The sequence below is a fragment of the Carassius gibelio genome, chromosome B14 (genome assembly GCF_023724105.1).
Source record: "Carassius gibelio isolate Cgi1373 ecotype wild population from Czech Republic chromosome B14, carGib1.2-hapl.c, whole genome shotgun sequence".
Classification (NCBI taxonomy): domain Eukaryota; kingdom Metazoa; phylum Chordata; class Actinopteri; order Cypriniformes; family Cyprinidae; genus Carassius; species Carassius gibelio.
In genome coordinates this window covers 17,876,115-17,903,408 of record NC_068409.1, presented here as the reverse complement: position 1 = coordinate 17,903,408, position 27,294 = coordinate 17,876,115, and the positions used below count along the sequence as shown (strand labels likewise).

At 36.7% G+C, this 27,294-nt stretch overlaps 3 protein-coding genes across 11 annotated transcripts; all 3 read left to right on the top strand.

The window, feature by feature from the left end:
• Positions 1–290: 290 nt before the first annotated feature.
• On the top strand, positions 291–12,800 carry LOC127971777 (cytoplasmic polyadenylation element-binding protein 4). 4 transcript variants are annotated; one of them, XM_052575001.1, is made up of 10 exons: positions 291–446; positions 1,242–2,417; positions 3,597–3,687; positions 6,924–6,947; positions 7,198–7,374; positions 7,459–7,548; positions 7,780–7,898; positions 8,089–8,203; positions 8,412–8,593; positions 9,893–12,800. In XM_052575001.1, the coding sequence occupies exons 2-10, from the start codon at positions 1,305–1,307 to the stop codon at positions 10,118–10,120; spliced, it is 2,139 nt and encodes a 712-aa protein (XP_052430961.1). In that variant the 5' UTR covers positions 291–446; positions 1,242–1,304; the 3' UTR covers positions 10,121–12,800. The 4 variants fall into 4 exon arrangements, with proteins under 4 accessions (XP_052430961.1, XP_052430964.1, XP_052430962.1 ...); XM_052575002.1 differs by lacking the exon at positions 291–446 and adding an exon at positions 463–849; XM_052575003.1 differs by lacking the exon at positions 291–446 and adding an exon at positions 463–853.
• An 873-nt stretch (positions 12,801–13,673) lies between these two features.
• On the top strand, positions 13,674–24,892 carry si:ch211-277c7.7 (uncharacterized protein LOC100538111 homolog). Of its 6 annotated transcripts, none has more exons than XM_052573804.1 (4): positions 13,674–14,155; positions 15,420–15,475; positions 15,586–15,718; positions 16,108–16,722. In XM_052573804.1, the coding sequence occupies exons 1-3, from the start codon at positions 13,834–13,836 to the stop codon at positions 15,697–15,699; spliced, it is 492 nt and encodes a 163-aa protein (XP_052429764.1). In that variant the 5' UTR covers positions 13,674–13,833; the 3' UTR covers positions 15,700–15,718; positions 16,108–16,722. The 6 variants fall into 6 exon arrangements, with proteins under 6 accessions (XP_052429764.1, XP_052429768.1, XP_052429766.1 ...); XM_052573808.1 differs by lacking the exon at positions 16,108–16,722 and adding an exon at positions 24,744–24,892 and having other exon boundaries at positions 13,681–14,155; positions 15,586–15,700; XM_052573806.1 differs by lacking the exon at positions 16,108–16,722 and adding an exon at positions 24,744–24,892 and having other exon boundaries at positions 13,681–14,155.
• LOC127971284 (homeobox protein MSH-A-like) lies at positions 22,766–25,579 on the top strand. Its single transcript, XM_052574176.1, has 2 exons — positions 22,766–23,063; positions 24,744–25,579. The coding sequence occupies exons 1-2, from the start codon at positions 22,766–22,768 to the stop codon at positions 25,196–25,198; spliced, it is 753 nt and encodes a 250-aa protein (XP_052430136.1). The 3' UTR covers positions 25,199–25,579.
• Positions 25,580–27,294: the final 1,715 nt, after the last annotated feature.

Sequence of the window (27,294 nt, the reverse complement as noted above, 5' to 3'; positions counted from 1 at the left end):
CATATATTTGTTTAATACACATTTAAACATTACAAAGTTTTCAATTGTAGAATACACATGTGGGTTCATTAGGCACTCGCTTTATTAGTTCTAAATACTATTTATTATTATATTTATAATATATTTATTGTTTAGAGGAATCTGATCTAAAAACGTAGAGTAGACAGTAAATATTTAAACATCTCAAAACCGGTCGTATAAGGTAGTATTGACATTCTGGGCAGGTACAGTCAGTCACCCTTCTCTGTGTGACAGAAAGTAACTGGTTGAGAAAGAGGTGTGGTTCGGATTCTCTTGTCCAATCAAATGCCGCGTAGATGCAAAACTGGGCGGAGATTCTGCTATAGAAGGGCGGGGTTAAAGACGGAAGTCCAACCGGATTGGTCGAACCAGTGCAACGCTCACAAGCCATGGTCATTTGCAGCCTGTCCTTGCAACTTGGAAACGTAAGAAAACCTGTGTCATTCTCAGAGTAGATAAAGAAAATCTTTAGCAAGAACATCCAAAACGCGTCGCGCGTAAATTGTAATCCGACGATGATGCGTGCTCGTTTTGACTCACTGTCTTGATTATAGGCTAACACCGCGCGATGCACGCTGTCATTAAACAACCAGAACACGAACGATTTTGATCTGAAATAATCCAGCGTTGCATATGAAACAAATGAATCAGAAATTCACTGAGTAGCGTTCGGCCGCACAGACGTAGGATTTAAAGGACGCGTCAATGTAAATTTGAGGAGTTTTATGGTAAACACTACCCCTATCGCACATGAAACGTCATCAACATTTTCCTGTATTTAAATGGTTGAAAGAGAGGAGGTCATTGCTGAAATAAGGAAGAACGCCGGTAGGTCAGTTGCATTTTCTTGAAACATTTGCGATAATAATGCTTTGAAATAACGTGCGTGAAAAACCTCCATCATCAGCCGTGATGAATAATTAGATAAGGTGGCCTGTGTCATGATGCCTTGTCGTGATATGTTAAAATACGACCTCGTTTTGCTTCGAAAGAAACATATTGTCGATAAAGTCAACGTTGCGTAGCGTTTCTCGTTGCACCATATTTTCCTCTCATTCAGATTTAGAGCAAAGTGCATGAATCCACGATAGAACCGTTTTACGTGACTGGTGTACGTGTACAAATGAATAGAGAATGCATTATGGTATTATGGTTGTATGATTTTGATTCAATAGCTGTTTGGTGTTTTTAATATTTTATTTCTCTCTCTCACACACAAGGGTATTCAAAGAAACTGAGGGAATTACACACAATTGGAAGATTTACTCCATTAGGCTACATAAATGGGGGATTACGGCTTTCTGGTTAAAAACAACGCTGCTAACAAATCAGTTTTTCCTGTAAGAATTCACCCACACCTGCAGCATCCGCTTCCCCACCAGACAACACCTCCAAGCCCCCCGGCTTTCACCAGCAACGACACTACTACCAATGGTGGAAGTGTTGGGTCTGCTTGGCTTTTCCCAACTGTGACGACCCACTCTAACATGCAAGATGATATTTTGGAGTCCGAGACGTCCAAGGCTCCACAACAAGAGAGTTATGAAGGACAAGACAAGCAGACGCTCTCTCCGCCATGTCACCAGGAAGCTCCAGGAATCATATCAGAGTTGGACAACACCTTGCCAGACGAGAACCAGCTGGAGAAAGGGACCATGGAGAACGCTAACGGTAAAGAGCCACTGCGGCTGGAATCTCCAGTGTTATCAGGGTTTGATTATCAGGAGACGTCTGGTATTGGTACTTTAGCACAGTCTAGTAGCTCGTCTTCGTCGTCCCTTACTGGCTTCAGCAGCTGGTCCACTGCTATGCCCCCCAACCCTTCCACCTTGATCGAAGAGGTTGGCTTTTTCAATCAGGCTGCTACTACTAACAATGCTCCTCCTCCGCTGCTATTTCAAAGTTTCTCTCATCACACCAGTTCAGGATTCGGGGGGAACTTCTCCCACCAGATAGGGCCTCTATCTCAGCACCATCCATCTCCTCATCCACACTTCCAACACCCTCATAATCAGCCCCGCAGGTCCACGGCAAGCCCCCATCCACCTCCCTTCTCCCACCGCAATGCTGCTTTCAACCAGTTGCCCCATTTGGGGAACAACCTAAGCAAGCCTCCTTCCCCATGGGGGAGCTATCAGAGCCCCTCGTCCACCCCATCTTCTACTTCATGGAGCTCAGGTGGAGGATACGGAGGCTGGGGAAGCTCTCAGGGACGGGAGTATCGCCGAGGGCTGAACGGAGGGGTCAATCCCCTCAACTCGATCTCTCCTTTAAAGAAGTCTTTCCCAAATAACCAAACCCCAACGCAGAAGTATCCCCGCAACAACTCTGGCTTCAACACTAAACCCTGGATAGAGGATACCATAAACCGCAACGATAGCATCTTTCCTTTTCAGGTAACTAAAACTCCTAATTATTAGCTATTTATGATTTTAATAGAGGAGTGTGTTTGTTTGTTTGTTTAGAGGTAATACGGTTGCAAAGGTGTGTGTGTGTTTATTGGGGATGAGATGAAAACAAATCTATTGCTTTTTTTCTTTCTCCATTTGCTTGCCTTTGGCCTAACCTAATCTGATGGCGCTCGTGTGGTGTGTTTGTTAGATAAATGTGATGGATCAAAGCTCAGATGAGTAATGTGGTGCTGTCGCTCCACTTCTGCAAGCTGTGAATGCCACTGATATAAAAAGACATGGATGAGTGAGTCAAAATCAGGGGATGGCACGGGCAACAGGAGGAGAACTGGAAAGTCTGATACTCTGATATAACCACTGATTATCATTTATTCCAGATATTAGTATTCACTGAAACTAGGGACTTTTGCAAATTTAGTCACACAGGCTATTCTTATTGATTCTGTGTCTATCATGGATTCAATAACGGTGGGAGACTGACAGATGATTTGATAAACAACTATCAGTTGTCATATATGGAAATATTTGTAGTACTGTAATTATTTTGGTTTGATTCTGATTTGCCTATTGCCAGCGAGTCTGAACTGTATTTTTATGTGCTTTGGTGCACAGTGAGATTATGTTCGTGTTTGAACTGCAGTGGTAACACTCACTGTTTCACATGCTCAGTGTGTCCTCCCTTCGGTTCGTAGCCTAATACCAAGAACAAACCTTGTATTGTGTTTGCAAGGCTTTTTCCTCTTGGTAAGCAGAGGCCTGTGGTGCTGCAACACCCAAGGGTAATGGATGAAGGCTATGAAGGCACTCAGGATTGCTAAGCAAGGGGTCCCTTTGCAAGAAAACAGACACAGATAATGACCTTTCTTAAGGTCTGTAGCGTTAGAGAGCCTTGATGTATTCAGTTATTGGTGTTGTACATATCAAATGCCCAACTGTGTGAGCCTCTGTATTTTAATGTGTGCCCTAATTGCAAGTTTGGAAGGGTAGGGTGACCGGTATCATCTGCTTTTTTTTACTGTTGCTGATATTCAAATTCAAAACAAAATTTTGTGCATGCGAACAGTTTCCAAAACTGTTGATATCACCTATGCATGCATTGCTTGATGAAACCCATTTAAGCCAGAATGACAGTGTCTAATCACATATCCCTTGATGTTTTTGCAGGAGCGCAGTCGGTCCTTTGATGGTTTTAGCATGCACTCTCTAGAGAACTCTCTGATCGACATCATGAGAGCCGAGCAGGATTCCTTAAAAGGTACATTATTCACTGCCACCATTACAAATCCTACCTCACATCAGTATTAAATAATATATTAACTATCTTACAAGTAAAAATCATCAAATTGGAGTATTAAAGCTAATTTAGAAATTGTAGACAAGGCATTTTCAATTATATCATGTTCTCTGCTAATGAGTTTATAGCTCCATGTTTTGCAAGGAAATGTTTAATATAGCATATTTAATTGTGTGGATATGAATTTAAATGTGTTATATTAAGAGAAAATATATGGTGCTTTTAACAAAATAACCTGAAATGCCAAAATAATAATTGGTTTATTTTGCTTTGAAGCTTCTTATGTTTGTTGCACTACAAATAATCCATGCAAGGTCTTTGTCATTGTATTTTATGCTGCTTTGATATCTCTGTTGAATTGGATATTAAAATCTGGATTCACTGACCAGTATGTTGTAATCTCAACATCATACAGAAGGTTGTGTATCATTTGCAGTCTTTGTTGCCTCAGTGCATATGTTGCATCAGATCTGCAATATGTAATTTTTATATTGTATTTGTTGAATTATAATGCTTGATTTTGTTATAAAGAAAAGTCATCTGTCTTGCTCAGGAGGCAGAATTCCTTAAGTCAGTATTAGACATTTTTTTTAACAGAGCAACAAGACGAAATTTCGACACTCCGTCGCATTGGGAGACAAACGTTTGAAGGGGTGGGGCCAATTTTACTAAAGTGGCACAAGTGTCTATGAGGACATTCACGTATCTCAAAACACATTGGCCAAACAAGTCTAAGCATCTATTAGACAAGGTTAATGGAGGTCAACAAAACTCTTTGGGTCATGTTCGTCTCATGGTCTAATGGTCTGTATGAGCTTATGTTCATATTATGTTAAAATTCTACTTTTGTGAACTAACAAGTCCTAGGTTTTTCGCTCCATCTCGATCAAACCACTGCAGCACAATTCTCTGGACTCTCCAGGTCAATAATTATCAAAAAAATGGGTAGCTATAACAGGGTTATTTTGAAAGGGGTGTGGCCAAATATACCTAAAAGCCTAAAAAACCTAAATGAAAACTCAAAACTTTATGAAACTTAACAATCATGCAAAGTTTCAATGAGATCGGACCATAGGTGGTCCCATAACCGTTACACTATTTTTTACAGTAAATATCCTCAAATTGAAATAAAATGTTCTAGTGTCAAATTCATTTACACTAGATTTTCACATAATGTTAGATCTCATTCTGAACAACTTTGCCTCAGTGCTGTCAAACCAGTTTTTAATGATTTGAGATTATGTATATATAAAAAAAAAACTATTCTGAATTAGTCCTAGGTTTCTAACTCAATCAGTGCAGTACTATTCTCTATACTCTCTAGGTCCATAGTTATCAAAAATAATAATAATAATAATAAATTCATGGTCGGTAACATGGTCTTTTTATAATATTATTTACATAGTGTAAACCCAAAGGCCTGTAAATCCTATTTTATTTATTTTTTTAAGTCCACAACTTCTAATTACTGCGTAAAATGATGCATAATTTATTTCTAAACAAGCATACAAAATTCAAGAGGGATTGGGCAAAAAAAATAATAGTCATAAAGGTTAAACACAGTGGCTATGTTTACATGCAACCACAAAATCCATTTGTAATTGGATTGACAGCTCAATCATATCAATCAAATGCATGACACATGGAACATGCGGTTCTTCCTTTTAAATAGTGTTGTATGAATGTGTGTCCTGTCACTCAGCAACTGTGAAGTGAAGCAGCATAACCTCCCACCAGTCCTTGTTTGGGATTCTCATCCACGGGCAACCTGTTTTGGGCATTTTTACTGCATGATAAATGAGCTGCACGGCACAGCGGTTTATCTGTGTATTTATCCATCAATAGATCAATATTAATTCTACTGTTAAAAAAACTAATTAATTCAAAGATAAATATTTAAAAATAAAAGATTGGTTATTATGTGCAAACATTGAGAAACTATTTGTGCATGTAAAAAATAAATACAATTTAAAGCATTTGACACACACACTTCCCCTTCACTTATTTAACGTTTATGTAAAAACCTTTTGTATGAGAAATTGCATAAATTTCAATTATAACAACTAGAGTGCAACTGAAGACCACTAATGGGCTTATTCAACTCACACAAACATGATTTGTTCTTAGGTTAGCTTATGGATTAATGCTTAGATATTATAAAATCAGTGTTATAACATTTTAAGTGCTTGAGTCCGGTAATCGCTGCTTGCAGCTATATTTAGCTAATTTGCATAGCACATTTAAAAACAACTAGAGTTGGCTTTCCATTAAAACGACATTCCATCAGCCTAAATAACAAAAATCCCAAAATTATAAAACACCCAATAAATATACAATTCAAATACTATCTACTGTAGTTCTTCCATAATTAAATTGGTTATCTTGTTCTCTTTCTTAGGGTGGCTGACTGCCAACAAGCCTATATCGGAACATTTTAATTGAATCATAAAGTGATTATTCAGTGTGTTTGCATTGTTATTTTTATCCATAGATCAAATCGAAGACCATGTGACTCAAAAAAAGCAACTTTGTGTCAGAGCACTTTGTGTCAAAAATCATGGTTTTATTCGGGCCAATTCAAAACAACTTAATAAAACTAAACCAACTTTCCCCCAAATTCAAAAATATGCCGAAAATATCCATACTGTGCCCCGTACTAATACAACCCTGCTTTATAAGTTTTGGTTTTATAAGCATCCGTTACAGTTCAGTGATTTATAGATGGCTCAGGATGAGGGTTTCAGAAAGCACAGCCATGGAATAAGTAGAAAGAAGGAGCATGGAAGTGCTTTCCCAATATATCACCTAAGCTCCCTTCAGGATTTGAAGGCTAATCTAGGACAAACACTGAGAGTTGGACATGTAGTTTCTGCACAGACCTGGTTTGGTTATTTTCACATACTATAATTGCATAATGTACACTATGCAAAAAAAAAAAAAAAAATTGAAATTAATAATGCTTAATATAGGAATAAATGATATGTTTGAAAAGCACAAATGTTGTAAACCAGATGATTTCATGGTTTGCTTGTTCTGTGTGAAGTGGGTCACGTTATGCTCTCCAATAGCTGTAGACTTGTATCTGTGTAATTGTGCATTTAATTCAAAAATCATCCATTTTGCCAGTAGTGTTTTATACCGTTTAATCAATTTTCTAACTCCTTGCTTAAGTTTATTCTGTCTTATTTCACATGCAGCGAGGAATTACGGGAGGCGACGAGGTAAAGATCTCCGAAGTGTCTTTCGGTTCATTTCATTTCAAGTTACAACATGCTTTTGTGTTCAGTCGTGTTGGTTGCTTGGCTAGGGATTTTGAACACTGTGTTTAGAAACGTTGTGCACTCATTGTATTCAAATGAAGAAGGATGTTAATTGATACTCTACAAAATCTATAGCTACGTTTCATTGCATATAAATTGGTGACTTCAGCATCAGTGGCACTAAATGGCCTTTGTGGCTATTGTGTGACAGGTCACTCATCGTTGTTTCCCATGGATGATGAGCGAACTTACGGAGATGATGACCGGTCTGATCAGAGTCTGAGTGGACTGGGTTCACCACACAGTTTCCCTCACCAAAATGGTGAATGCATTGAGCGCTATTCTCGCAAGGTCTTTGTTGGTGGTCTACCTCCGGACATAGATGAAGGTACTAAAGCATAAACAGGCGTTTCTTTCCAGGTTTCTTTTTTTAAATGTGCACCAACCATAATACATTCATATACAATTTCAGACGAGATCACCGCCAGTTTCCGACGCTTTGGACATTTGTTTGTGGACTGGCCTCACAAAGCAGAAAGCAAATCATATTTTCCACCGAAAGGTGAGTTTGAAAGTCATTTTCACGTACGTTTATTAAGAAATGAGTCATGCAGATATCAGCTTCTCTCATTTCAGCGAATATATTTTGCATTCCTGCATAGGTGCTTATACGGCATGCCCATAGTTTAAAGCTGAGCTCCAGATAAATATCATCAATCAGGCCTGAGCTAAGGCTACAGGTCAAGGTTATTGAAAGTGATTCTTAAAATGCAATGCGCCCGTTGTCCTGCAGGTTATGCGTTCCTTCTGTTTCAAGACGAGAGCTCGGTCCAGGCGCTGATAGACGCTTGTATGGAAGAGGATGGGAAGCTCTATCTCTGTGTCTCTAGCCCTACAATCAAAGATAAGCCAGTAAGCTTTTCAAAGGCCTCAGGTCTGCTGTTTCTGTGACTTTGGAGAGTCGCTGTGAGAAAGCAGTAGAGCATTTTAAAGTTAAATATAAACCTGAAAGTAGAAACACGGTTTCTGTCATTTCCACCTGTGTTTGCTGAATGGGACATGACAAGCTAGTGATTCTCTTCTGTTCACGATGTGTCTTCAGGTCCAGATACGACCCTGGAATTTGAACGACAGTGACTTTGTGATGGATGGATCTCAGCCCCTTGACCCCAGAAAAACTATCTTTGTTGGGGGAGTTCCACGACCTCTACGAGCTGGTTTGTTTGGCTTTCAGATATGACCATGATCAAAATTATAATTTTTTGGACATTATTAACAGTGTGTAGTAACAATCATCCAGTACATTTTCTCTGAAATAAATGCTCATTGTAGTAAGGTGGTTGCATGATGCAGTGAATGTTTCTGAAAGCCATTTTAAAGTTATTCTTATATATTTTGTTTTATTGACGTGTTACCCCATGACAGTGGAGCTCGCCATGATTATGGACCGACTGTACGGCGGGGTGTGCTATGCTGGCATTGACACTGACCCTGAGCTGAAGTATCCTAAAGGGGCTGGACGTGTGGCCTTCTCCAATCAGCAGAGCTACATTGCTGCTATCAGCGCTCGCTTTGTGCAACTGCAGCACGGAGAGATCGATAAACGGGTGAGAGTGGTGCTTGGATCTTTGAGCTGTTCGGTATATGCAAACTGATTGTAACAATATGAACTTCTTACTCATCGGGAAGAAGGAGGCGGGAACCGGCGCACAATCAAAATACATTTTAATAATCACAAAATAAATACAAAACGGCGCACCAGCCCCTCGCGGACGACTGGTGCGCGCAAATAAAAACCAAAACATAAAATAATGTCCCAGGCCTGGTCCTCTCTCGTCCTTCACGGTCGTCACTCCAGTTTTATATCCTTCCATCTCCTACGTGGGACTCGATACGGGCGGTGGGGCGCAGGTGTAGCTCATCTCCAATCACTACACCTGGCCTCACTCCTCGTTCCCACGCCTCTCGGCCCCGCCCCACTCGCCACACTGATATAGTCAAGTCTATTTTTATTTTTTTTCTGTGCTTTGCCAGACTAAGTTCTTTTAGATTTCCATATATGCAATATTAGCAGCAGTAATTTTTATATGTCCCTCTGACTGAATTAATATTTGCATTGCTTGATTGTTATTGTAAACGGTCTAGTTTTTTTGCAGTTTAATAATTGAAACTATTTTTATTTTATTATTAAAAATAATAATAATAATAGCCAGTTCCTTTTTTGAAGGAGTCTGGGCTGTAAACTTAGAATAATAATAATTATTATTATTATTATTAATATTTTTTTTATTTTTATAAATAAACACTGTTTGTGTTTCACATGGTGTGTGGCCTTTGTAGTCTTTTTTTTTTTTTTTTTTTAAGGATTAGTTCACCCCAAATGAAAATTATCATTAATTACTCGCTTTCATGTCATTCCAACCTGGAAGACATTTTGTTCATCTTCAAAACTTGATGATTTATGAGAGCTTGCACGCACTTAATCTTTATCCTGAATGTAAACAATGCTGATTTCATTCTGGTGTACTCTCCCAAATGGCAGAAGACATTAACTCGGGGACCAGAATTGTTTATTTATTGTATTTGTATAATTGTCCCGCGTATTGATTTTTTTTTCTTTTCTTTTTTTTTTTTTTTTTTAACGTGCATCACTCATGTTTATTTAAAAAAAAAAAAAATGCTAACCTATGACTTTATTGCCTTTTTATAAATTGAAGACTCTAAGTCCTGCTGGAACCCTTGTTTCATGTTGATGTGTTGCTTCCATTGAAACCAGATATTGAATGAATACTCAATATAATGTTTTTATATTGATCAATGTCAGACTAAACTGTTTGTTTCTGGCCCTTGTTCTTCATGGTCAGCCTGCCTTAAGGTACTGAACTAAAAGTGTCTACTTTTCCCAGGTGGAAGTGAAGCCATATGTACTGGATGACCAGCTGTGTGATGAGTGTCAGGGCACACGTTGTGGGGGAAAGTTCGCTCCGTTCTTCTGTGCTAACGTCACTTGTCTTCAGTACTACTGTGAATACTGCTGGGCAGCCATTCACTCGCGTGCCGGACGGGAGTTTCACAAGCCTCTAGTGAAGGAGGGAGGAGACCGGCCTCGCCACATCTCCTTCCGCTGGAACTGATCCGGGAGATCACGGCTGTGCTATTCATTTACATGCACTTTTCATTTCGCTAAGTCCTTTTTATTTACAGTTCTTTTTTTAAGTCTGAAATTGTATTTATTCTTAAGTTTTTAATTTTAATTTTTTTTTTTTGCAGAAGAGAATGTTAAAAGAAAATGGTGTAATCCTGATTTTTGTTGAAAAGCTACATTGGTGCGCATGAAGACTTGAATGCATTGGATTTAAAAAAAAAAATATAGATGTTTAGCCTGACTTGACTCTGAATTACTGTTCTATCTTTATAATCTCTGAACCGTGTCTTTTTGTTTGTAATGGGTCACATTTTCACTTTAAACTGTTGGAGGCTACACACAAAAGAGGATGTAAATGTAAGAGTTGGAGCCTCGCTCATATGACTTCAATATCAAGTTTCCTATTTCACAGGCTAATCTTAAATGATTGCATGGCAAATATGGATTCACAGTTACTCCTTTAACATAACGCACAGTAACCACTAACAAGAGACCACAAGCTATTGTATGAATGACATTTTAAGGGGTTCATTATGGAATGGATTATATGGACTGGTTTCTAACATATTTGTGATTAAGTGGAAAAAGATTTATAATATTGAAATCCTTTAGAGTTTCTCATCTTAACCATGCTCAGACACTGTAGGCTTACTATTAAACTGCTTCCAAGTTACTTCTAACTTAATCAAGCGTAAGATCTGAGACGAGGCTAACGGACAACTACTGAGAAGTTGAACAACAGTGATTCAGGATGTGATGCACAGTTTTTAGGTCAGGCAAACCAAAGTTGAGCCTTCGAGATATCCCACTGTCTGTGATCCAATGAAGATTATATATATGATGGAAAGCTTAAATTTAATTGGTTTGATGGGTTAGAAAATGATGAAATCTATTAACTTGAGTATTTATGATTCTTGTAATGGTTATGGCAGTAACTTTGGCTCATTTGTCAGGGATTTTGTGCTAAAAGCTAACTCAGTGTTGTAGTATTTGCTAATGAGAAATGACCATGTGTTGCATTGATAGTGTTTTTCGGCATGGGTTTTTGCCACGGTGTTCTAACAGAGCATCGCGGTAGCGGAGCACATTTCAAAGAATTTGAAAAACAAATATAATTTTTTACATGGTCTGCTGATTTTTGTACTGTGTTTTATAGCTAATTATTTTGTCATGGACGTAAAACCATTATGCACTACTTTTCTAAATATTGTTTTTCAAGTCACTTTTTTTCCACCAATGGAAAGTCCTTTTGTGATAACCTTTCTGTTTTTTTCACTTGTTGGATATATATTTTGTACCTTTTGTTACTGAGAGATCTGGTTATAACGCAAGCATACCTTTTAATGAAAAGAAAAAGAAATGTTAATATAATTTTGTTTAGGTTTTATGTATTCATGTGCAGAAATCCCTAGATTGTCACATATATATATATTTAAGTGACTGTATTATTGAGACTAATATTTGCAAAATGAGTGCAAAACAGTGTTCTATTCTGTCTTGATGGAGAAAGTAAATATTGAATCTAGCATGACACAGATTCGTTAAAATGTATGGTACTTGTAGAAGTTTATACCTACCCACTATCAATTACGAGAATGATGATACCTCCCTTATTATTGGCTGTAGAAAATACTTAACACTGTAAATTAATGTTAGGATGCATCTTGCATCACAATGATGAATGTTCCATATTAAAATATCAATGTTTACTGTTATGTATAATTCTGAGAGGTAACAAGGTTCATGTATTCATTAGGTATGCATGAGCTAAATTAATAAGTTGGGATTTGGTTATTTTCTATTATTTTATTTCAACCCTTTTCCCACACTTTCAGTTGTACCTTTTCCATGCACTAAGTGTGCAAACCACACTTTACTGTGTTTACTAGTTGACAAAAAGAAGCATACGAGAGAGCGATTAATCGCATATTGATTCAGGGTTTTCTTGAATACGCTTTCAAAATATTGACAGTGAGATCTGTGCAATACTTTTTTCCCAGAGACCTTTACAGTTAACGTCTAATATAATAACCATTACTTGCAACGTGTCTCACCTCACAAACTCTCCTTCAGCCATTATAACATTTATCATTCTCTGATTAATATATATATGAAATCATAGGTGTTTTCACTTTTATGTATTCACATTTTCCTACTTGAGTTCATGCTACTGTGATTACAAACGATGTAAATATTAAGTGAATAATGTTTTAACAATTTACTGATATATTTTTAATTGGAATGTAATGACTGTCATTTCGATTATAGTTTTTGACCAGTACACTTATTAGATTTTCTAGTTTTAATAATCACTATATTGTGCTTCATGTCTAGAGAAGGATAAGAAAAAAAATCATAAATACAAGAAAATTCTCTATGTAACTGCTTATTTAAATTTACATAGTTTATAACTGTGTATGGGAAGGTGTATTTATCAATAGATTTTTATAAGAGGAATATTTTTTTTTGCTATGTCATTTCTAAGTTTTCATTTTTATATTTTAAATCCATATGGAGTTGTGTAAAGAAAAATATCATTTTATAGTTGGGTTAGTCATACATGTGCTTTGGTAGTTGAGTCTTGATTATTTGCAGTTAAATATTTATAACAGAATGCTTAAAGTATTTGTAATGTGAAATGTTGAATGAATAAACTCGATTGGAGGAAATGCCGTGGTTTTCGTCTTTAACTGTGAATAGGAATCTAAGTTATCAATGAAATTTTGGAAAGGAAATTTAAAATCTTCATGTGTTTCATTTCAGTCTACCTTTATAAAAATCAAAGTTCAAGGCATCATCTTTTGATAGAGCACAATATAATGCAGGAAGCTTCAGGCATGCTGTCTGAGAATGGGGTCAAATCTCTATTTTTATCTTTCCAAAAGAGTGTTATGATATTTTTTGATTATTCTGGAATTACCTAGATTAATTACTGTTGATTGATTGATTACTGTAAGGTTGAGCAGGCCTCAGAATACATGCACAGAAGTGCATCTTAACTCATACATGCAATTGCATTTCTTGAAGACCGTCGTGCTGCAATGTTTATTATCTGTGAATCATTTAAATGCATTGTATCATTTGATCAGGTCTGAACAGTGCACACAACAACACCATCTGGCGGCAAAGGTGTGTACATCTTAAGAAAATATATAATAAAACTGAAACGGTATTTCATGCATTCATTTATATCTCACATAAAATCTGACATTTGAAAGAATTTCAGTGTGCAAATGATTTTGAAAATACGTGTGTGTGTGTGTGTGTATGTATATATATATATATATATATATATATATATATATATATATATATATATATATATATATATGTATATATATATATATATATATATATATATATATATATATATATAAAGATTCTGAGTTTTGTCTTCCAGAAATTACATAGAGACGTGTTTGAAAAACTAATATTAGAATAATAATAATAATAATAACTGCCTATTCATTCATTTATTTGTTTATTCATCAAAATGTTCGTTAACTATTTCTTTAAAAGCCTAAGCTCCTCCCCCTTTTGTGCGTGCCTTGTGACGTAGCAGTTGATGAGCTCATCCTCTTCCGGTGATAATAGTTAAGTTACATTTACAAAGTTACATTTTAGTTAAGTTTTACAATAAAGAAACAAAACTTTGTTTTAATAACCTAAGCAAGCTCTTAAATTTTGTTGAGGCTGTTAATTATGGCAGCTTTCCGTAAATTACTCTACGTACCGCGCTTCGACACTCAGTCGCCTCAAACCGACAAGGAATCGCTATATAACGGCGAAAACAACAAACAGCACAAACTGAACGAGTTTCCTCAAGAGGCGACTCCCTTACTCTTCCTCGACGTTACAAGTCCCGAAATAACACCATGTTTTTCGAAAACGGTGAAAACAAACCAGCTTTTGAGGTTGTACGCCAATTTGAGATCAACTGTTAATCTGAGGGGATCGAAAGGCGGGAAATTACGGCGAACCAAACGCGTCACTTACGACGAAGGTGTAGGCGAACAGTCACAAGGTAAGTGATTCAAAATGCACGTGTGTGTGTGTGTGTGTGTGTGTGTGTATGTACGTATGTATAATGCATATTTTCTCTGTGCTTTCCTTTGCCTTTTGGGGAAGTCGTGGCCTAATGGTTAGAGAGTCGGACTCGCAATCGAAGGGGTTGTGAGTTCGAGTCTCGGACCGGTGTAGCAGTCGATTCTGTTCTCCTCTGAATGTCTGTTCCCCTTTACGCAAACATACTACAATTCTTGCGTAGTTGCCGAGTTAATATACTAGGGGTGATCGGCCGATCGTTATGCGCATCTCGTCAGTAAAGCCGGTTTTCTAATCAGCGGTTAATTCCATCAGGTGCGTGATTTGACATAGAGAAGCTGTTACTACACAGAGCCGTTGTTAATAGAGAAGATGCGCAAATCACGTTAATTTTCAGCGTTTATTGGCCCATCTTCTCAGTTAACAACGGCTCTGTGTAGTAACAGCTGCTCTATGTGAAATCACGCACCTGATGGAATTAACCGCTGATTAGAAAACCGGCTTTACTGACGAGATGCGCATTAACGATCGGCCGATCGTGATCGGAGCACCCCTAGAATATACGTACGACCAGAAGTAGCGTGCGCAAGAAGCGTGACTGGATGTAAGGCAAGTTAAATAGTTCAAAATACCGTCCAAAATCTTAAACTTAAAATAAATTTAAGACGAGAGGTTTTTCAACTTGAAATGTAAAAACATAAGACAAAAATAACGGAACAACTGCAAGATGAATAATAAAAAAAGAACATAAACGGGAGTGTGAGAATAATTTTACTATGCTGCAGTGTAGCAAGAAATGTGTCCCTTTTTGCTTTCCTTACATCCAGGTGTGTTTGGTGTATTTGCATGCGGAAATGTTGCCAAATCCGCGGAATTTAGGCTACTTTGGGAAAATGTTTGATTAACTATTTGGTTGGGTTTATTACACGGACCTGGCAACCCGAGGGGAAACAGACATTCCGAGTGGAACAGAATCGACTGCTACACCGGCAGGAATTGTAGGTGGGGGGAGTGCATGTACAGTGCTCTCCCCACCCTCAGTACCACGACTTAGGTGCCCTTGAGCAAGGTGCTGAACCCCCCACTTCTCCGGTGTGTGTGTTCACAGTGTGTGTGTTCACTGCTGTGTGTGTGCACTTTGGATGGGCTAAAAGCAGAGGACGAATTCTGAGTATGGGTCACCATACTTGGCTGAATGTCACATCACTTTCACTTTTTTTATTTTTATTTTATTTTTTTTAAAGGGGACTCATCTGATGCTTTTGGATTCCCACCAAGAGATGTTAAGGCAGATGAAATGGTGAGTTCGGTACAGTTTTAGCATTTTATGGCATTTCATGGCACAGCATTTTATGGCATTTCATTTCATTCATCATGCATGACCCATCTTATTCTTTATGGCTGTGTCAGTCCCGATCCCGAACGAAACAGGATGTATTGAGGACAATCAAGAGAATGGTGGAGGAGAACAGGGTCATCAGAGAGCGGTTACTCGCCTTGAGGCAGCAGAGCCGAAGAAAATGAGGTTTGCACAGTTAAAAGGGTAAATAGTTCACCCCAAAATAGAAAATTCTGTCATTATTTGTTCACCCCTTTATGAGATGCAGTAAGTAACCTGCTCCAACAAATTTAAGTTTCTAGTGGGCCCTTGATTACTTTTTCATGGAACACAAAAAGAGAATTTTTAAAGAATCTTCGAAAAAAGAAAAAAAAAAACTTTAAAATAGCCATAAAAGTAGTCTATATGACTCTGTGCACATACTGTGACTAGTCTACAAGTCTTTTTTAGCCGCATTATTATGGTGTTAGGAACAGACTGAAATTATGTATGAGAAAAAGCTGTGTGAAGAACATTACAGGGATAATAAATAAGGACATACGTTTTACTGTTATGGGAAAACGTGTCTTTATAATGCAAAATTTTCATTTCAGTTTCAGGTGGTACTACATTCAGCAGATTTTCAAGAGGAATGTTCAGATGTCACAATGCTGTTTATTATATACCTCCATATATGTTACTATTAGAATCTAAAATCTAAATTCTTAGGGCTTTAAAAAATTACAAATTTACGGAGGACGTGAGCATGACTTACAGATGACCACTAGATGGTGACATTACCAAAATTAAGAACAAATATATAACGAGTATTAGGGCTCTTACTTCCACACTCTCCATTTAAATTATACTGTATGTACTAGTTGCTGTTTTTGTTATTACTTTTTTTTTTATTTATAAGGAGAATGACCTTCTAAATGTGTTCATTTTATAGGACTTCTTCCATCGCAAAAACTGTTTCTATTCACATAGTTTTGTTCCATTGTCAGCTGTAGTTGTACTATTTAAGCTTTCTAGTGACAGATTGTATTTTTTTATTGCATGTCAGGTTGTTAGTAATGAAAAAAGAAACACTGAATTAACATCGCTGATTATATTTATTTATTTATTTAACTGATTAAAAAAACAACAACAAAAGGTATTAGAAAAAGGTTTGTTATTGTACGTCAAGTGACAGAAATGTTTATTAAATCTTTCACTGATTACATGTATCTTATCTCTATTCTACTCTATTCTATTTTAACTGCTACTAGATGTTTCAAAAAGCAGACTTAAGCTGACGGTAAATGTTTTGCCCACAACAAAACTGCATTACATTCCCAGTGTCAAAGGAGCTCAACATCTTGCTTATGCAGGTTGTGGTTTCGTGGCAGAAATCATCAAATACAAAAGCTATTGTTGAGAACATGACCTCAGACCTCAGAAATTTAGATAGATTAATCATTCTGTCAAGTCATGTCTTTATAATGAACCGATAAACCCAGGCCATGCTTATAGTTTCCTCTCCTGGGCGCCGGTGATGATTATGTGTTTTCCTCAAGCATCGGCTAAATGGCAGTGGGTAGGTCTCTAAGATTAAATCCAGGTTAAATGCAACTTCTGTAAATGTTTGTTGTAGATCAGAGTAAATTATAGAACTAGAGTAAGAAAAGGAATAGTTGCTTGGGGATGTTTAGATCTGACAGTAACCAGCTAAACATGTATTTCATGAAAGATTATATAGTGTTTGGTTCTTGTAATTAAGTATCTCAAAAATGAATAAGCATATGAGCATGTAAAAACTGAATCAAACTGCCATAAACTGTTAAACAAACGTCTAACAAAGTGGAAAGCCCAGAACAGTGAGCTGCAGTTGTGCCTTGCACATTTGATACGGATTCCAACACTCAATTAAGCTGTAATTATTTTCACCACCAGGCTCATTTAGGTTCATGTGTTGAAACACGTTAAACAAATGGAGCCACACCTTTTCTTTTGCACTTTTACGAGTCCTTAGCCACAAGCAGGGTTTGCCTAATGTCATTTTTTTTTTTTTTTATAATGATGTACATGGAAAACACAAATTATCTTGAACAGGATAAGACAGCAATATTAGACCACAACACATCAATGTACCATATTTTCCAGGCTATAAGTCGCACTTTTTTTCATAGTTTGGCTGGTCCTGCAACTTATAGTCAGGTGCGACTTATTTATCAAAATTAATTTGACATGAACCAAGAGAAATGAACTGAGAGACATGAACCAAGAGAAAACATTACCATCTCCAGCCGCGAGAGGGCGCTCTATGCTGCTCAGTTCTCCTGTAGTCTACACTGAAGACATAGAGCGCCCTCTAGCAGCTGGAGACTGTAATGTTTTCTCTTGGTTCTAAATAAATGCGATTTATAGTCCAGTGCGACGTATGTTTTTTTTCCTCATCATGACGTATTGTTGGACTGATGCGACTTATACTCAGGTGCGACTTATAGTCTGAAAAATACGGTACACAATTTCCAGACACATACAACTCTTTTTAATGCACACGTGTAGTGGACATGTCCACTCTTAAGAAAAGTCTGTAAAAATAGCATCACAATTTAAATTAAAGGTGCTTCACAATGCCATAGAAGAACCTTTTTGTCTTAATGGTTCCATAAAGAACCTTTAACATCTGAAGAACCTTTCTGTTTGACAAAAGGTTCTTCATGGCGAAAGAGGATTCTTCAGATTCTGAAAGGTAAGAAAGAGATGGTTCTTTACAGAGACTTTGACAAAAATGGTTCTATGGCATCGCTGTAAAGAACCGTTCAAGCACCTTTATTTTTAAGAGTTAATGTGGAGGAATTTTCTGTAGGTGATTTTGAATCATGTATCGTGTTTTAGGGTTAAATGAAACATCCGTGAACTTAATAGATAATATCCGGGCAGAAAATTACCAGCACTTTTTCTGTTTTCTCTGTGTTTATTTTATTTATTTATTCGACCTACTCTGTCATAAATCAATGAGTGTATTGCTTGTGCATTAGATATACCTTTTGTGACCAGCCCTGCTTTATGTTTCCTTTGAATTTAGCTTCAAAGAGCTCATTGAACTTTAATACAATAGTTTTCATTTTAGTTGGTTGAATTTTATTTTCTCCTGTCATCACCGTCAAGCTATGCATCATTCTTTCCACTTCATCTTTGCCATTCAGATTTAATATATTCTGTCACATGACACATTATATCATATTTAGCTCCAGTAAACAGATGTAATCTCCTCGGTTCTCTGTTTTCCGCTCTCAACTTTGCACTGGCTTGATGTGGTTTGACGCACACAAAGCAGCACAAAGACAATGACAGTGACTCAGTTTTATGCTTCCACACACACAAACACCTTATGCTACTGGTTACATTTGCACATCTTTTCCCTCACAGCTTATTTCCTTTTAACGACAGCATCCATAATTAATGAAATATCAGCTCTTGAACAGCTGGAATTAGTTCTGAGGCTAAAAAGCTCTCTGTTTGAGGCACATGGGAGAGGAGTTATTGTGAAAGCATAGGCACTTTGTAGTTGCTTCTGGAACACCGTTAATATAACCGATAACTGACTGCTGAAACTGTACAGACCTGTAAAAATATTGCACAAGTTAAACACCACCTGAAAAACATGTTGGATAATCTAAACTAGATTACACAATCAGATTCCAGAAATTAAGTACTATTCATTTTAAAAATGCTCATAATCACATAATGGATTATGTGATTAAAATACCTCAAATCCATAAAAAAATCCTCAAAATGTGATGCTTAGAAGCCACACCTGAAATTGATTCTCAGGAACCTTACTTTTCCAAGAAATGGTTTTGTCATCTTAACTGCCAGCGCACAGGTATAATTGCATATTGCCATGAGGAAATTGAACGGTGTCAGGAAGAAGCCTTTAAGCGCTTTACATTGTGCAAGCGCTGATGAGGGTGTAATAAGAAGCTGGATCCATAAAGCCAAGAGGGACACAGACAGGCAGTCCAGAAACATTAGGCTCACTGTGCATGTTTCATTTAAGAGAGCTACTTCCAAGTTCAATCACAGTATTGGCTTCCTTCTTTGACTGGCACTGCATATTTCATTGCATGGGGTCTATCAAACAAACACTATCCGGGTGCAGTTGTGCTGAACGTCATTCTTCCTATCCATGTGAAGAGCCTCATCTGGTGTATTTTTACGTAATCTGAAAAATGGGGTCAAGTTTGATATTGTGCTGCATTTATGAACTGAATGTTCCCGTAAGTGCATGCAGTTCAGCCCTAGGAGTGCATCAAATACTTCGCCTCTAGGGACACGAATTGTGCATAATGGTCTGCTTACATTTCTTAATCAAGAGAAATGAGCTGTTTAAAGGCAATGAACGGCGAAATTGTCATGAGGTCCAAATTAAAATATTGAATTTTGTATATTTACAGAATTTCAAACTGAATAATGGCATGGAATAATGAATTTCTTGGCTTCTTGCTTTTTTAGGATTTATTTATTTATTTTAAGAAATTGCACTCTTTCTAAGAAATGGCTTGTGGTGGTTAAACACAAATTTGCTGAACTGCAAATTATGTTCCCAAGCATTTTGAATTCAGCAGTCTAGTATAAAATTAGCCTTAAATGGTTAATCAGTACAACTAACAGGATTACTTTTGTGTTTATGCTCATTTATAAAATTTATTGTTTCTTAATTCACACACTATTCAAACTAGGACAAAATAAAAAAACTGTTTACATATACACCAAATATATTTTGTAAACAGTGCAGCTCAATGAATTGTATTTTTGAAATATTTGTTAAAACCCTCATATACCAACATATCTTTCAAAATGTATTTTAGGGCCAAGAAAATCTATTTCCAATCCTACAGCAGCCTACATTTAGGTTATTTTTTTAAAAATATATATATTTGCAAAAATATACAAAAAATGTCAAAAAAATATATAAATAATACATTGCTAGAAAATATATTTGCACAAATATATTTTGGCAAATGTTTGGGGGGGTATTTTGAAAAAAATAATAATATAAATATATATATATATATATATATATATATATATATATATATATATATATATATATATATATATATATATATATATATATTATTATTATTATTATAATTATTATTATTATTATTTTTTTTTTTTTTTGCTGTGTACATTAAGAGGTACGACGTTTTCTAAATCCATCTAAACTGTGTAGTCCTCAAAATGATGCAATTGCAGATCAAATGATGTTTTTATCTTGGACCAGATTCATATCCGTGTTGAATTACGAGCCAAAGCAAGCAACAGAAAATTAAGGCTAAAGTGGTTTTAGTACACTACATTATCCCATGAATTCTCTAAAATAATACAGAGCTTTGTTACTCTTCATTTCTCCTCATTTTCCCATCCTCAGACTGAAATAGCTGTTTGAGTTTGTTTATGGTTTTGCTTGCCCTCAAAAGCAATTTGGGTCAAACAATTAAAAAAGCAAATGCACTGTAAAGCATGCTGTTAGAAAGAACCGATCAGTAGACATTTAAACTTGACGTTTAACATTTATTTGGCATGCTAACTGTATAGTTTGTGTCAAGCTTTTTATCTCATATCATGTTTTTACACAAAAATAATTGAAACAAACTCTGTGAGTATTGCTTCCAAATTAAAAACACAGCAATGCCAATGTGTCAAATTTTGCATTTCTTTCTTTTTTTACAGAAAATGTATCTTTACATAATTAGGTCTTCCACTTGAATGAAAATATAGTAATCTGATATCTGAACAGCTTTCCTTCCCATGCTCTCTGTAGCAATCATTCCTTGTCTAGAGCGCCACAGGCCACAGCAGCCAAATCCTTGTCAAGGATTATCTGTTAAAACCTCCCTCCAGTGTTGACCCTGTACATAGTTTGTATTGCATATTATGAGTCGGTATTGACTGAAGTGAACTTCCTGATGTTTTCTATTTTGTGAGCACAATACGCTGCTCTCCCTGACATCTTTATCTTCAACTTGATGCTCTAGTTTATCAATCTAAATTATTTAAAGACGCCACCTTTAACCTCAGGAGTGCACCCACTGCTATTACTGAGGGGAATATGTAAAGGTGAATGCTAAAATGATTTAAGCGTAGAACGCAAGTGATGTGAGAACAGTTATTCATAAAGCTTAATGAAGCCATAAGCCAATGCCTTTGCCACAGAATTAAACCTGTCACGATTACAGAGTATGACTCCTCTGGAGAGCTGTAATAATGGCGCAGGAGCCCAGACTTGGTGGAGACACTTAAGTGTTAGTTTTGACAGGACTGACTTGTACTTCTGCATTCTCTAGAAATCAAATAATTACCACAGTGCAATGCAAATCCTGCAGTGGGAAAAAGGGAGTTGCATGTTAAGCTTCCTCTGATAAATCTCACCAAGGAGCCTGAATTGTGCAAAGAGAGTTGCACATTTGTTTTTCTAACAAACCTTTTTCATTTCAGTGCATTTCATGGTATATTACTCGTGAACTGTGACGAGTAGAGTTCACAGCCTTTAAATTGACAGACAGGGGCTATATAAGTGGGCGCCATGCACCTTGAGAAGGTAGCAATTTTCTGGTATTACGTTAAATCCTGGTAAAAAAGAACCGGATTCCAGGAGCCTAATTACAAAGTGTTAATAGCGACAACAATATAATTACTATAATTCACACAATAGCCAGAAACCTTTATTCCCTTCCAAATGCATGTCACAAATGTGATCATATTAAAAATTTTTGCTATTTGCTGCATGTATCTTTTTCTAAAACACTACTAGGCAACTTTGGATTGAGTCAAGTGTGTTCTCAGCCCATAAGATTGTTTTTAAATATTGTAAACACAAAATGTGGCGAAGTGGCTATATTTTAGCTTGATTGTGCATCTTAAAATGAACAAATTACTGATGTGAGAACAATTTGAAGGAAAACTAATTTTAGCATATATATATTTCCCCACTAAACACCACATTGTGCTCTAAATATAACCTGTTAATCCGTGAAGTGGATCATTTAAGGGCTCAGGAGCTTCACCGCAGGTCGTAGGCGGATCTCTAGGATTTGAGACGCAGCCTCTGAGTGAAAGATGATTGGTTCAAACTTTGGATGGTCTTGTAACGTTTGTCAAGTTATTGTTAAGTTAGTAGTCATGTAAAAGTTAAGCAAGAGCAAGCGCGACTTCAGCTTCTTTCTCAATTTCCATGTGGAATTTTGTTGTAGTTAGTAATTTATTTATTTTCCCGGAATGATTTCAGCTAATTATAAAGGTAAAACTTCCTCCGATGAAGAAGATGATGATCAGGGTTCACGGTCATCTCCGTCGGAGCGTCCAGTCCAGGCGCAAAGTCTGTCTTTCAGCGTCGAAGCCCTCGTGTCGAAGAAAGGACGGAGTGAATCATCTTCACACGAACCGAGTTCGATGCCCTGCTTTATAAATCCGGACGACCGATCACTGATCTATCCAGAGTCGGTGGATTTCCCCAAACGCTGTCAATCTGTCAAAGAGGACTCTTCCTGGATCAATAAACCCAGATTATCACCACGTAAGCTACTATTTGGATACTAAATTAATAAAGTTTCAATGTTTGCTACAGCATTAGTTATTAAATAACGTGGCATTTGTAAACAACAGCCTGTGAGTGACTTCCTCAAAACGAACTTTTCTGAGACACTTGCAACCAATTGGTGTCAGTTTCATTTTTAGTGAGTGGTTCCAACAGAATAACCAGGGGACTTTATTTTAAATTGTATATATGAAGACTTAAGGTTCAAAAAGATTTTTCTTTTAAATTAGCATTTTATCAGGCTCCTATGAAGAAAAAAAGGCATTCAGTAACTGACTAATCTTTTCTTTGCCATTAAAGTGAAATTACTGAACATAAACATAGAAGCATGATTAAAAATGCTCATTTAAGAAAAAATCTGATATGAACTTTTAGCATATGAAGTCTACAAATTAATTAAAAACAATAAAGACTTGATCTATATATATATATAGAGAGAGAGAGAGACATAGATATATACGTATTAATATATATATTTATATATATATATATATATATATATATATATATATATATATATATATATATATAATACACAGGTGCATCTAAAAATGTTGAATAGAATGGAAAAGGGCTTTTATTTTTTGTAATTTTATAAAAAAAAAAAAATTGCTTATATTCTAGATTCATTGCACACAAACTCAAATATTTCAAGATTTTTTGTTTTAATTCTGATGGTCACAACTTACAGCTTAAGGAAAAAAAACATTTTTTTCAAAGATCAATCAAAAAGGTTTAATTATGCACTCAATACTTGATTGGGGCTCCTTTTGCATGAATTACTGCTTCAGTGCGGCGTGGTATGAAGGCGATCAGTCTGTGGCACTGCTGAGGTGTTACTGAAGCCCAGGTTTCTTTGATAGCGTCCTTCAGCTCCTCTGTATTGTTTGTCAGATGTTACTGATCTTCCTCTTCACAATACCCCGTAGAGTCCCTGTGGAGTTCAGGTCAGGTGAGTTGGCTGGCCAAACACACATAGTAATATCACGGTCAGCAAACCCCCTTGAAGTGGTTTTGCCACTGTGGGCAGGTGCTAAAGTCCTGCTGCAAAATTAAACCAGCATCTCCATAAAGCTTGTCAGCAGATGGAAGCATAATGTGCTGCATGATCTCCTGGTAGATGGCTGCATTGACTCTGGACTTGATAAAACACAATTCAGCAACACCAGCAGAACACACTTTTTTCTTCCAGTCAACTTTCTATGAGAATATTTTGATACAGCACTCTGTGAACAGCCAGCCCTTTAAGCAATGAAAGTTGAAATATTTCAGTTTGTGTGCAATGAATCTAGAATTTAAGAAACTTCGCTTTTTAAAAAAAATGAAATGACAAAAAATAAAGACCTTTCCTATGATATTTTAAATTTTTTTAGATGCACCTGTATACAATATATATATATATATATATATATGTACATTTTTGGAGGGCAATGTATTATGTGTTACTATTCTATCATTATCCATTTTTTTTAAATGATTAGTCATTACATAAAATAGTAAACCAAGTCATGAACACAGCTTAATCAAGACAAAAAGAGCAGATATGACCTGGTGTGTGTACTTTGAGTTTTTCCAGTGTTAAAACAAATTAGTCATCAGCCCGAGCTGTTTATTACCGAGTAACTAGTTTACGAGCTAATTTATGAACTAATTTTACAGGAGCGCAGAGTCCCGCGACATGCACTCTCCGAAAGCACAAGACGAACCGTAAACCCCGAACCCCTTTCACCACAGCTCAACTCTTGGCCCTTGAGAGGAAGTTTCGTCAGAAGCAATACCTGTCTATCGCCGAACGCGGCGAATTCTCCAGCTCTCTCAGCCTGACCGAGACCCAGGTGAAGATCTGGTTCCAGAACCGAAGAGCGAAGGCCAAGCGGCTGCAGGAGGCAGAGCTGGAGAGGATCAAAATGACCAGCAAACTCCTCTTACATCCCGGCCTCAGTCTGCCGTTTCCACTCTGTACGCAGACCCAGACAGCAGCTCTCTTGTGCGGACAGTCTTTCCACTTCAGCAGACACATGCTGCCCTTTGCACCTCCAGGAATATACTCCACACCGATGGCTTACAGAGTGTGTCCTCTCTCCAAAGACGGCTTCTCTGTGGAGCCAGTCTAGAGGATATCTATCTATTCCTGGAAACACTTCTGGTTTATCTGCTGGACATACTGACATTATACAATTGTATGTATGCTTAGGATTACTTTAATTATCATTGTTAAATGTTACTTTACACTCTTAAAAATTAAGGATCCTAAAAGAGGTTTTCTGATGAAATAGAAGCATTCTGGGTTCACCAAAGAACCTTCCAGTGAACAGTTTAATAAAAGAACCTTTTTCTTTGTGTAAATAACATGGAAAGACCCTTTTATACCATGTTAAAGTTCCATGGATGTTAAAGATTCTTCACAGAACCAAAGATTCCAAAAAAGAATCTTAATTTGTAAGAGTGTAATCTACTTTGGAAGCCACAAAGAATAAATGAAATGTAGATTAGCAGTTGTTGTTTTTTTTTTTTTACATAAGTGTCACAAAATGTAATTCAATTCTTGTAAGTCTTCTCTTAACTTCCAGGGCACTGTGGGATATTATATCACCCAATATTTTGCATTAAAATATTGCTCTTATGTGATTTTGAGTCACATTAAAGAAAATGTCAAAGTACATTAATTATTGTCCCACATAAACAAAGTATGTTTGTATGAAAATTCTAATTTCGAATGTGTTTATGTAAAGAAAAAGCAACCTAATATATGGTCACACTTGAAGCACCAATTCTCTCTATTAACTGGTCTTTGCCTCAGTAAACTTTAATAGAAATGATTTTTGCTTATTAATAGTAAGGTAGTTATTAAGTTTAGGATTGGGTGAGGGACCTAAAATATGGTCATGTGTTAATAAGCACTAGTAAACAACCCACATGCTGGTAATATGCATAGCTAAGAGTGAAAACTGGTCCTTAAAATAAAGTGTTACCCATTTCCCATATACATATTACTGTGTTAGTGTTTTAGTGAAAATTTGGAGATGGAGATCAGCTCAGCCTTAAATCCACAGGATTGCTAATGCTTTTTAAATTGAGCTGCTGAAAAGAGGCTTTTAAGCGTTCATGCTCATAATCAGTGGAAATGTCGTCTGACCTGTGCAGCTCTTTTCATGCTGGTGGTCCCAGGAAAGTTAATTAAACGCTGTCATTACATGACGCACTAAGTATTTCAGTTCGTAAATCGTGCAACAGAGGAATGTGTCGACCTGATGCTTTTCAGATGTGATTTATGACAGATTAATTGGCTTTGTTTTACAGCTGACTTTCCATTAAATAATCAGTAATCTTCTGCTGGTGTAATTAGATATTCATGGGGTATCTAGACAGTAAAAATAGCCTGATATTATAGCCCCCTTCAGTCACGGTCACTGAGCTGGAGGGAATTGAACACAACTGCTTATTTTCCAGACACCAACCGTGTCTCAGCATGATAGGTCTTCTCCGTCTGGTCTACACTTCTGAAACCTTTGTATTGTGATCTGACGTTGAGCTTTAACTGATGGTGAATGCCGAGCTCTACATCAACCAGACCCTTTATTAATTGTCCTTACCCTCCAAGTTTAACTCCACCGGTGTGAAATGGTGTATGCTAAGAGATTAGAGATTAAAGAGGAGAAAGCATTACATGATTAGCTTCTTTTGCTCACTTAACTGTGGCGTTTTCTGGCGCTGACTAAGTGTTTCTCGTTACTGAATGACCATGTTACAATTAACAGTCATTTCACAGTCCACTTCTGGTTCTTTGTTTTTAAAACAAGCTGCAACATTAGTCTGATAACAGATCTCTCTTGAGTTTTGGCCCGAGAGGGCAGTTTCACTCCTTGGTTGAAGTTAGAAAGATCTTGGTGCCAAGTTTCTCTGTCTGTTCAGGCATTGAGTGGAAAGCTTTGATCCTCAGTGACTACGACTAGGGAGGTCGACCATTTGTTTTTATTTTTATTATAATTCATGCAAATGTAGAACTTCAGACTATTAAACACAGAGCCTGTGAGAAAATAAAACAGTTTACTACATAACAGCCTCCCACTGAACCTGAAACTGAGCATTACTTTTACTTTGTAACATTTTATAATACGGTTTTGTTTAAGTTGGTAAATGCATTAACGAACAATGAGCAATACGTATAATTAATCAATAAAGTGCTAAAATTTCTATATATATATATATA

What these genes read in the sequence shown, in the direction of transcription:
- LOC127971777 (XM_052575001.1), top strand. Translation starts at nt 1,305, where the DNA reads ATGGGGGATTACGGCTTTCTGGTTAAAAACAACGCTGCTAACAAATCA. An exon ending in ACCTCCGGACATAGATGAAG is followed by an intron (nt 7,375 to 7,458) that starts GTACTAAAGCAT and finishes ATACAATTTCAG; the next exon opens with ACGAGATCACCGCCAGTTTC. An exon ending in ACGGAGAGATCGATAAACGG is followed by an intron (nt 8,594 to 9,892) that starts GTGAGAGTGGTG and finishes TACTTTTCCCAG; the next exon opens with GTGGAAGTGAAGCCATATGT.
- si:ch211-277c7.7 (XM_052573808.1), top strand. Translation starts at nt 13,834, where the DNA reads ATGGCAGCTTTCCGTAAATTACTCTACGTACCGCGCTTCGACACTCAG. An exon ending in TGTAGGCGAACAGTCACAAG is followed by an intron (nt 14,156 to 15,419) that starts GTAAGTGATTCA and finishes TTTTTTTTAAAG; the next exon opens with GGGACTCATCTGATGCTTTT. An exon ending in ATGTTAAGGCAGATGAAATG is followed by an intron (nt 15,476 to 15,585) that starts GTGAGTTCGGTA and finishes TGGCTGTGTCAG; the next exon opens with TCCCGATCCCGAACGAAACA.
- LOC127971284 (XM_052574176.1), top strand. Translation starts at nt 22,766, where the DNA reads ATGATTTCAGCTAATTATAAAGGTAAAACTTCCTCCGATGAAGAAGAT. An exon ending in TAAACCCAGATTATCACCAC is followed by an intron (nt 23,064 to 24,743) that starts GTAAGCTACTAT and finishes CTAATTTTACAG; the next exon opens with GAGCGCAGAGTCCCGCGACA.